The 10,736-nt window shown below is 39.7% G+C and overlaps 1 protein-coding gene across 2 annotated transcripts in view; it reads left to right on the plus strand.

Moving 5' to 3' along the window:
- Window positions 1-4,211, plus strand: part of LOC311224637 (glutaminase kidney isoform, mitochondrial-like) — a 133,264-nt gene extending 129,053 nt beyond the window's left edge. For both annotated transcript variants that reach the window (XM_084309703.1, XM_084309704.1), the window contains exons 17-18: window positions 3,483-3,546; window positions 3,913-4,211. In XM_084309703.1, the coding sequence (XP_084165829.1) occupies window positions 3,483-3,546; window positions 3,913-4,060 (212 nt within the window). In that variant the 3' untranslated portion in view covers window positions 4,061-4,211. The remainder of the gene's footprint in view (window positions 1-3,482; window positions 3,547-3,912) is intronic.
- Window positions 4,212-10,736: the final 6,525 nt, after the last annotated feature.

The following is a 10,736-nucleotide window of genomic DNA, read 5'->3' on the forward strand; positions in this document are numbered from 1 at the left end:
ATGATTTCGGCGTTTATTGCGCCATACAAACCGGAAATGGACCTAGGCGATCGGCGTCAAATAATTGGGATCCTTCACCGCCAGTCTCATCGGCCCAAGGTAAGAGAACAGTAACGTTATTTTCAGCCCGATTGTTTATTCATTTCACTGCAAACCATCTGATCAATATATCACCCATACTACATAAAGCCGTTACTGATGATCAAGGAATTATAAACGACCCCCCCCCTTTCCTCCACGCATGATGAAGCATAATGTATACCGATCATATATATTTGAATTTTTTAATATAGCGTGTATGGGAAAGAAACGCCAATCGATAATCTATCATATGTGTTTGGGCCTATAACTAGCGTTTTTGGAATTACAGCAGAAAAGATTAAAAACATACTTATATTCTCGAAGGTATTAACACAACAATGTATGAATGAAAAAGTATAACGTTCCCACATCCTGAACGATAGATAATCGATGTTGAATGGGCCATAGTAATGTCAATATAGCAATACAATTAAAAAGGTTATAGCCCTGCAAAGAAGGTAAACATCTCCATAGGCTTTTAACGGTGGCAGAGAGGGGTATGAGATGGGCACAACCCCCGGCGGTCAATGTGTTAATATGCCATGTGTACCTCATAATTAATAAAAAAAATTTAAAAAAATTGGCCCTTTCAAAAAAGTTCCTTATTGTGTCAAGAGTTGTGAATAACGTAAAGAAGCTACAGAACCTTTGACACAGTTCTGCTCTTGAGTCTACATTTGGCTAGAATTGTCAGTTTACTTCTATTACCTCTAAACGTGTTATGTAACCAAGCCTTAATGTGCGAGGTTGCACTGTTCGTCCACACGCAAACCGGGTTTTTGGAACAGTGCAACCGTGTTCTTTTACAACCGAGTCCAGGGTGAAGTTTTGCGCGCATCCCGGTTGCAGTGGTTGTGTGTGGGCATAGTAACCGAGGTTATTTCCAGTGTTTACAGCAGAGCTGTCCCAAGTGCGTCTATGCTTTCCACAACAAATTCGTGTTTCCGCGTTCGAGTTTTGCGCTCTGATTGGCCACGCGCGTTTCTGGTCATGTGACATGTGCGCCAATCGTGGGACGTCAAGTTCTGCGCCTATTTCCGGGTCTAACAGCCTGCAAACTACCTAACGCCTAGTTTATCACTCGTTAAGCTTAGGCGACTCTTTCGCAGTTGGTTAAGGTTAGAGATTGGAATCAGTGCAGGCGTTCTATCGCCATGCTCTCTAACCTTAACCAACTTCGAAAGAGCGCCTAAGCTTAACCATCCAAAAACTTGCTGTCCCACGATTGGGCGTACATGTCACATGACCAGAAACGCGCGTGGCCAATCAGAGACGCGGAAACACAAATTTGTTGTGGAAGTATTCAGGCGTCCCAAGTAGCTGCGGCTACCAACTTTGCTGTCTTGTCGCACAGAACTTGTAAGTCGCTTTGGATAAAAGCGTCAGCTAAATGACTAAATGTAAATGTAAATGTAAGCTCATGTGTTGTCAAGTTATTGTTATAAGGAACCCAGTCCAAACTACAACAGTCTGCATCCCCTTAACAATTGTTTGTATTGAGCCGTATTGTATTGTACCCATTCTGCAATCTGTTAAGTAACGTTTTCATCCATTTATTCTACTAGCGTTAACCTTACTACACTAATGTACGCTAGCCTCAATGCTAACTATTATAATGGAAAATTCCAATCACATTAGCATGTAGCTAACAACATCAGAGATCTTTTTGTGAGACTAAACTCTCCGCTCTTGGTGGTAAATTGTGTTTATGTTGGTTTTGTTTCATCAACAAATGAGGCAGAACACACAGTGACTGTATTCTTTTTTGTTTATTGCACTTTTATTGCACTTTGTTTCTTGCTGAAAAATAAATGCTATGTTGCTAAATGGTTCACGCGAGGTAATTTAAAGATGGTGGGTTTCTGTTTTTGAGCAGGACGTGTAGTAACAAGCTCAACCCTTTTGATTGGTTGAAAATGGCCTTCATGTTTGAACTACATCGCCACCTACTGCTTTGGCATTGTACTACATGTATATACATCACTCTGTGCGGTCGTGTGGACAGAGGTTTAACTTTGAATGGAGTTTTACTTTCACGAGAGTACTATTCTATCAGGGTATTTCTACTATACTATATTCCATTATATACATGATGGGGAGGATTGTGGGTCCGTCCACCACTGGACTGCTAAAAGAAAATACTGGTAAACCCTCCCTGGCCTAAACCTCAAGAGTAGTTTGGACCGTTTCTTTTATACTTTGTCTGTGTAGTTGGGGATGGGAATTACTTACTACTCTGGATATAAAATTATACCATGACCATGAGGTTAAAATATTGTCAGCTTGAATTTAATTGAATATTCACCTGTTGAACAGTTGATAAAGACTCATATGGTCCACCTTACTTAATTAAACCAAAAAGGCAGATTTAAAGAGGACCACCTCAATTCTATAATTCACATGTGATATTCCTGTGCCCCAAGGACGGTTCAGTCAGAAGTACGGTATGTTGGTAAATGTCCCTGTCAAATACTAACACATGCACAAACACACTATCTCTCCATCTCTCTCTCTTAGTATCTCACACACTGTAGCTTTCACTCCCACACATACTGTATCGATCTACACACACGATCCCCCACCTCTCACTCTCTCTGCACATAACCTTCAATTCAGCTTGTACACGCATATTACTTATAATTGTACTATATCTATCTATTGAGCTATATTTAATTTAGTTTATATCCCACATAATTGTATTCAACCTCTTATACAGCCCTGGCCTATATTTTATTTCATAAATATATTATTCTATTGTGCTTAACTTAGCTCATGTCATTTTATTCCACCACTTTATTGTATTATCTGTCTGTTAATGTCTGTCCGGTAATGTCACACCAGTAACGTCCAAAGCAAATTCCTTGTATGTGAAAAGTATACTTGGCCATTAGACCATTCTGATCTGATTTCTCATAAGTATACTTCATTATCCAGATACCTCTGTACATCATATCTATAATTTCAGATACCTCTGTACATCATATCTATAATTTCAGATATCTTTGTACATCATATATATATAATTTCAGATACCTTTCTGTACATCATATCTATAATTCATAGTATGTACACCAATGCTCCACTTAGTTTTTTCTACTCTCCTATATAAATACTCTGTTAGCCATTCTACAGAGATTTAGGCTATAGGGCCATTGCTGTAACCTAGGTCTCCATGTTGCATCATGTCATTATGTCAGTAATCTCTATCTTTAATCAAAGACTGTCTGTTGTTTACCTCTGTGAATAATATCTGGTCAATGTAATTTGAAAATGTTTATCATAGGAATACTTTTTTTTTGTATCAAAACAAAAAGTATTTGTTATACGCTTTGTACAAATTGCAAGATTCCCGGTCCATCTTGAAGTGATGTAACGCTAGAATCTGACCGCTCTGCTTTCAGGCCATGGAGAGGTGGTGACCTTCCTCCTGGAGGCTTGTAAGGTGAACCCGGTGCCCAAAGACAGGTACGCATTTCTGTGTTCCTCCGTCGCCCTACCTTGGCTGGGAACAGGGTGGAAAGGAATCCCATCCTGAGCATGACATAAATGCTCCAAAATGGCCACCATATGAATATGGTCAATTTAGGGTTTCTTTGCAACATGTGATACGTTTCAAGAACTGCTTTTGTTGGAAATTACGTATAGAATGATAGTATGTGATAAAAGCGGTGCATAGAATCTGTGCTGATCCCAGGTCTATGAGTATGAATCATTTCCTCTCGATATCACTTAATTATTATAATGCATTTAACTCACAGGTAGCTGTTATTTTCTGTGGTGGGCCATATCATGGAGGTGTATTGATGTTCTCCACACACCTTGTCTTGGCAGGTGGGGGAACACGCCCATGGAGGAAGCCTTACACTTTGGCCACCCAGACGTCGTGACCATCCTACAGGACTACCATAACAAACACAACCCCCTGCCGGTCACAGGCGATAAGGAAACCGCAGAGAAGAACTTGGATGGCCTGCTGTAAAATCCTCGCAGCCACAGGGAGGCGCTGTTTCAGTAAAGGAAAAAAAGAAAATTCTAGATTACTAATGTTGCGATGGACCGTGATGCTTTTTGACTTTGTACGATAGTGCCGTATCTTTTGACATGCTGAATTTGTGGCTTTTCAATTTCTACCCCCCCCCCCCCCCCCCCCCCCCCCCCCCCCCAATGCTGTCAGAATGATATCTTTAAACATTTAATTCTTACATTTATTTGGATGCCCACATACTGTATTTCTTGAAAAAAAAAAAAAAATCACTATGATTTAACCAATTGATGATTCAACACGAGTGCTACATTCCACGGGAGTGGGGTCACAGAGGTTTTCACTCGACAGCATTCTCCTTTTGTGTGCTTTGCTTTCAGGCTGTATATTACCGCTTCTGAGTCACTTCTACTTATACTCACTCCCTCCCCTTACTGGTATGTGTTGTACATGAGAGTACTTAAAATGCTATTTACAAACACTATGAGATTATATTATGCAACGTGTAAATTGTTTATTTATATACTCTTGAGATAAATGAATTTTGTGATATCAAAGAATAGATATGTAGATGTAATGTAACCTCAGTATATTAGTCTAGATCAGGTCTAGTTTTGGTCCTATGGGTACAGTGTCTGTTCGGCTTTGGTGGAGAGAAAATCAATACGTTCACTGTTTGGTGAAATCGACATGTTGTATCAGTTGTATGTCGTATACATAATGCAGACTCTGGTATTTTAAGAGACCGCAACGTGGCTTGTGACATACAGTAGAATGAGCTCCGATTCATTCCGATCACCAACATAGTAGCCAAACCGAGGTATACCGTGAACAGAGCCCAGTAAGTAGCTACAAATAAAACCTACAAATGCATAAGTACTAACTAACAAATAACCAAACTTATGTTTTTTTTTTCATCTCTATGGGGAAACAAATTAGTTAACAAGCTCTAGTGATTCATGCCCATCTTAAGCCTCCACAGCAGGAGGTGATGACTCCTCAGAACCATGTTTACCTCTTGATGGGGACCTGTTGCCCAGTTGTATTGACGCTCTTAAGGCTCGCAGACGTACACTGGGCTTAATGTTGGGCTATAGATGTAGAAATCCCTCTCACAATTTCAACAATAGGAACAAAATAATAATGATCGTACTAACCAAGTGTCTACTGTAAAGCACAGAGAACAAAAAGTGGTTTGAGGTTGAGCCCGTATGCTGCAGCCCGAGTCACAAGTCTTGTCTGTTTGTTTTTAACTTGTGGATGTATTCATATATTTTCACCAGTCTCTGTGTTAGGAACCCCACAAGACCTGTGAAATGTTTTACTAGAGACTATAGGGTTCGTAATATTGCGTTTAATGTGTGCGACATTACATTTGGGATTCTTGCTGCATAGGTATGGTATATGCACTAATTTAATCTCAAAAAGGGATGTATTTTTTTCAATGTCTAATATTTGCACTTATAACGCCTCGTAAATTTTCTGGAAATCAAGATATTTTCAGCCAGACATAGCATCTAATGCTGGTACTCTCCACAAAACAATCATTTATAAACCTTAAGTGTTTAATGGCTTTGATTAGATTTAATTTGGGCACAAAGACACTTTTTTTTCTTGCTTTAGTTACCTTTTTGTATATTTTGTTTTATCTCAAAGTAAGGAGCGCATAGTACAAGAACAGGAATTTAATCTTCAGATTAAGACGGATCATTCATTTTACCCACAGATATTTCATCTCTTGTTTTATTCGTGAGCTCTTTTGTATTGTTTCATGGTATTACTGCCATCCACCCGAGACTGAGTGAACCTTTAAAAAACAAGTTATTAAATCCACTTCCCAGATCCGTACTCTCGGAGATGCACTGCAACTTCAAACAAGCACCTGGGTTTCTGAGAGCAGTGTTTTTTTATTATGTGGGTCTTATCGTGGTATTTGTTTGTGTGAATGAATATACTGTACATGTAATATATTGTAACAATGCCATCCATGTGTGTTTATGGTGATGAGGCTTAGAGAGTAGGTAGGCACAATCGAACACGACACACACCCTTAACTATTCCACTGGGTCTTTGTACCATGTCATGACCGCTATAGTATATTTGTGGTTTTATCAGATTTGGAAGGGTCTTGTGACACCAACTGAGAGGCTGTATGTTTGTTCTCATCGATAATAATTATTTTTTACTTCAATCATGTCTAGTAATGCAAGCTATGACTCAAATTAAGGTGAAAAACACTGCCATACTATAGGAGGGTTGCCAGATGTGCATTCTCTGAGACACTCGGGAGGAACAATGTTCACTTAGCATAACCTAGAGGCCATTTTGTGCTATGGCGTCTTTTGGAGCAGAATTGGATTTATAATTGAAGAGAAAAAAAACGAAATCTGATCCTGTCGGATCCAGATTGACAGTTGATCCAAATTCCACTTTCCAATCTAGGTAATCTGGCAGCCCTCTATTCGTTGCTTAGCTTGGTCCAGTGTAGCAAGTTGGTTTAGAGGTGGTAAAGATTCAGAGGACCAAAAAGGTTATGTTATGACCCTGGATGTGGCTAGATTGTAATCTGCACGGGTCAGACCTATGCTTTACACCTCACTTGGGCATAGCAGGAAGACCTGTCCAAGGAGCAGCTCTTGGTGCAGGGAATGCAAATGCATGTTTTGAATCGTATAATAGAACTTTGGAAAGATGTATCTACTACCTAGAAGTTAATAGTATCCTTTGAAATCATGTTTTCGTTCACCAAATATAGTCGATGGACAGGAATTTGTCTTGTTGACATCAGTGCAGACATGACTCTTTTGTGGAAATGTCTGTCCCTTTCTATTGGTTGGTTAGGACTTAGTCCGTGTCGGAGGCCCAGAAGTTTTAGTAGCGCCTCCTGTTTGTCCATTCCTCGTCAATGTTGAAGGTTCTACAGTACTAATATATATATATTGTATGATTTAATGTATTGAGTTATGGACTCGTCATTAAGCTTGTGCCTTTGGCCAGGATCTCAATTGCTGTCAATGAATGTAGACATTTGGCATTATGGGGTTTGCCAAATTAACTTCAGTGTGGAAAAAGCACTCGTGCAATACATTTCATTTGTCCCCCAAGTTCAGTCCAGAGTAAAACGACTGAGTGGCTAATTGTGTGACCACTGTTTTCGTAGAAGAATGTACACGTAGCAATGTTGGATGTTGTACGATGGATGTTTCAAATATGGATGGCTGAGATGTCTTCATGATGTTGACCAATGCAAAGGATATCAAGACAATACTCTATAGCAAATCAAGACATGGTTTATTAAGTCTAGTTTTCTTTTTGTAATATGTACATAATTCTGCAATGTATTTTGTTAAAGTTTGCACAGATCAGACAAAGTCAGATGGTTTGAAGTTAAAATATTAAAGGTGCTATAGATAACACTATAGATGTTGCACTAGAGCACCAGCACGTCATTCCAATCAGGTGTATTCCACATGGGGAAATGGGAAAAGGGAGGGGATACATGCACGTAACAAACAAAATAAATTTTAGACCTGCTACAATCTTTACAATGATGAATTAATTAAAACAAATTGGGGAAAAGCAATACTTTTATTCCATACCTTTTATAAAAGCTCTGGGTGTATTAACATTTCTATGAACAAAATAAATAAGATATCTATAGCATCTTTAAACTGGGTTTTATTTTCCTAATCAAAATCAGGAAAACCTATTGTATGGCAGTGGTCATGTTGTGTATATAGGGCTCATGACATATCTGGGTGATCACAGACCAGTTTCTGCAAACAAGCCAAAACTAACAGACTTCTGAATGTGTTGCTGTACATTGGATGTCCTTTTTGCCGGTTAAAACGTATGGAAATATTGTACAGTACAAACGTGATTTCTCTTGGCACGGGAACATATTAAAATATATTCTGTTTATTTTAATAAACAAGATTCAATAAATATCTACATTGCCGCAGCGTTGTCATTTCCCAACATGAGGCGACATCCTCCATGTGAACTTTGTTTCCATTCACCAGTGCGATCACTAAGACAGTGTTCACATGTCGTACACGCTGTAGTCCACTATGAGGTCGTCTGCCTGAAAATGGGAGAACTGCGGGGGTCCTTCCCACAAGTCTGAGATGGAGTCATCGGGGAGAGAACACATCTACAGAATAAACACCACAGAACATTGTTACTAAAAAGATGCTTAATGACTGATTACAAGTACCAACATTGAGTTTATTAGGGATGCTCGATATTGGCTTTTTTACCGATATTGTCCAACTCTTAATTTCCGATATCAACCGATACCGATATATGCAGGGTTTCCCCCCCCCCCCCAAAAACTGAATAATTTCAGGTAATTAACATTACATATCTCTTGTTTTGGAATTAACACAACATTATGCATACTTTTGACAATAAATAAAATCTGAATTAGTTCTTACTTGCTTGCCTGGGTAAATAAAGGTTATAGAAATGTAAAAAAATTAAATAAAAAAATTTGAAAACAGATACCGATATTTTCCGATATCACATTTTAATGCCGATAATATCGGTAGGCCGATAATATCTGACATCCCTAGTTTTCATGCTGTTGACCAATACAATGGGATTGTTATAACATTACCGGTATATCAAAACAGTACTCTATAGCAAATTGGTTTATTCAAAAATATAATTTTTTTGTAATATGTACATAATTGTGCAATGTATTCAATACTGGCAATGAACCAAACGTAAAACTTTACAGTACAGCAGTACCTTTAAAGTAATACGACGAGGTTCCATTAAAAGTCATCTCACCTGTGGCAAGAGCACACTGGGGCTCAGGGGTGAAGCAGCAATCAATGCTGTGTCTGTCCCGCAGCTGGGCACACTGGCAGCAGAAGCAGTTTGCTCCTGCTATGTTGACAAGAGTAAGAAAGAGTTAGTTTACAACAACAACATGTATTCATCTGTAGACACATTTTAAATCAGAGCTCATAGAGAGGAAAACACAATGTGGAAATTGGTGGCCAAGGATACAGGGCCAGTTGTACTAGGCCTGCTGTAATCATGTCCATCAAACCACCAATAACCGTGGAAAAGGCCCAAGTACCAGGATGTGCCGGCCTGGTGTACACTATTTATACAAGGTATCCTGAGAGGCTGAGCAGTGGAGCGTGTTTTTTTTAATTATTTTTTATCTAATTTCTGAAACGTAACACATGCATCTTTTTGTTCACTATCAGTTCAGGTTGCGGTGACGTTTGGAATTTCAAAATTGTTATTAGTCTTCACTAGTGGTTTATTGTAACTCATCTGTTGGGCAAGCTTGGATGTCTGGTTTGTTCACTATTCACACATTCAATGCTAATAATTTCTCACTGTGGAATCTCATTTGATCAGTAAAGCTTGCATAAAAAAGATATCGAGTCTTCAAGTCAGCTCTCCTAAAAACTACTCATTAGCATCAGTGGTATTCCTCATTGAAACCAATGGATGCCGCTGTACCCAATGGTTTTAATTAGGAATGCTAAAGATGCTAACGTAGCATTTTTCAGTTAAATAGAAATACAATACAATAGAAAAAAAAGAAAAAACACTAAAGTCATAAATATGTGGGGAGGAGTTCAACCTACACAAGTGTCCATTTCCTCCGAGGTCTCCATCCATGTTGGCTCCTCAGGCTGAGAGTTGCTGAGGAGAAGTAACAAGCAGCTCAGATACACTCAAACATTATATTGCTACCATTGTGCAAAAGCCCCACAATTTTATTTATTTATTTTTTTTATTGGTCTTTTTCCCCCTCCATTTTCCTCCGATTTTCTCCCATCCCAATGTTAGTCGTATGCCAATTCCCAGTCCCTTCCTGGTCGCTGCGCACTTACCCCCCACAGTCAGATCATCTGGGAGAGTGGAGGCTACCACGTGCTTCCTCCGACACACGTCCAGCCAATCACCGCTTCTTTTCACCTGGCAGCGCGGATTCTCATCGAGAGGGCGTAGCGTGTGGGAGGACCACACTATCCCCCTCGAGTCCTATCCGCGCTTAGCAGGCGCCCCGACCGAACTGTAGGAGTCGCTGTTTACAACGACCCGGACCCACCCCGCCAGCTTCTCAGACCCTCTAATACAGCCAATTGTATTAGTGCAGACGGCCAGCCAAGCTGGTGACAACCCCGGAGCTGTGAGCTGGATTCGAACAGGCGAATCCAGCTCACAGCTCCGAGGCTGGTGACGAACGCAATCTCCACTCGGCCACCTAACCGCCTCCCACAATTTTATTTTAATAATAAAATTAAACAAAAATACAATAGGAATATAGCTAATGAGAAAGTTGTTTGAAGACGCAATGTTTTCATTCATAATGAAGGTTATCCTATAACCCTAGTTATGTGAATACTGGCTGAGCATCCCGCTCCAGCCTATTGAGATATCCGTATTTCGGACACCTATTGTGCACACGCTGAATTTTTTTGGGTGCAGGAGAACCAAAGTGTAGCAGGGGCAATGCCCTCGCACAACCAATGTGACAGGCGTTGCTTGGACAGCACCTCACCTATCGCTGCTGGTGGGACAAAACCTCCTAACTCCATTTTTTTTTTTTTATTTCAACTCAGTAGTTCATTCTCCATGTGTGTGTGGTTTTACAAAGTCTACACAATGGGAAAGCATTAAACCAATCATCTGTCTAAACCTT

Source organism: Notolepis coatsorum (genome assembly GCF_963971535.1).
Source record: "Notolepis coatsorum genome assembly, chromosome: 3".
Classification (NCBI taxonomy): Eukaryota; Metazoa; Chordata; class Actinopteri; order Aulopiformes; family Paralepididae; genus Notolepis; species Notolepis coatsorum.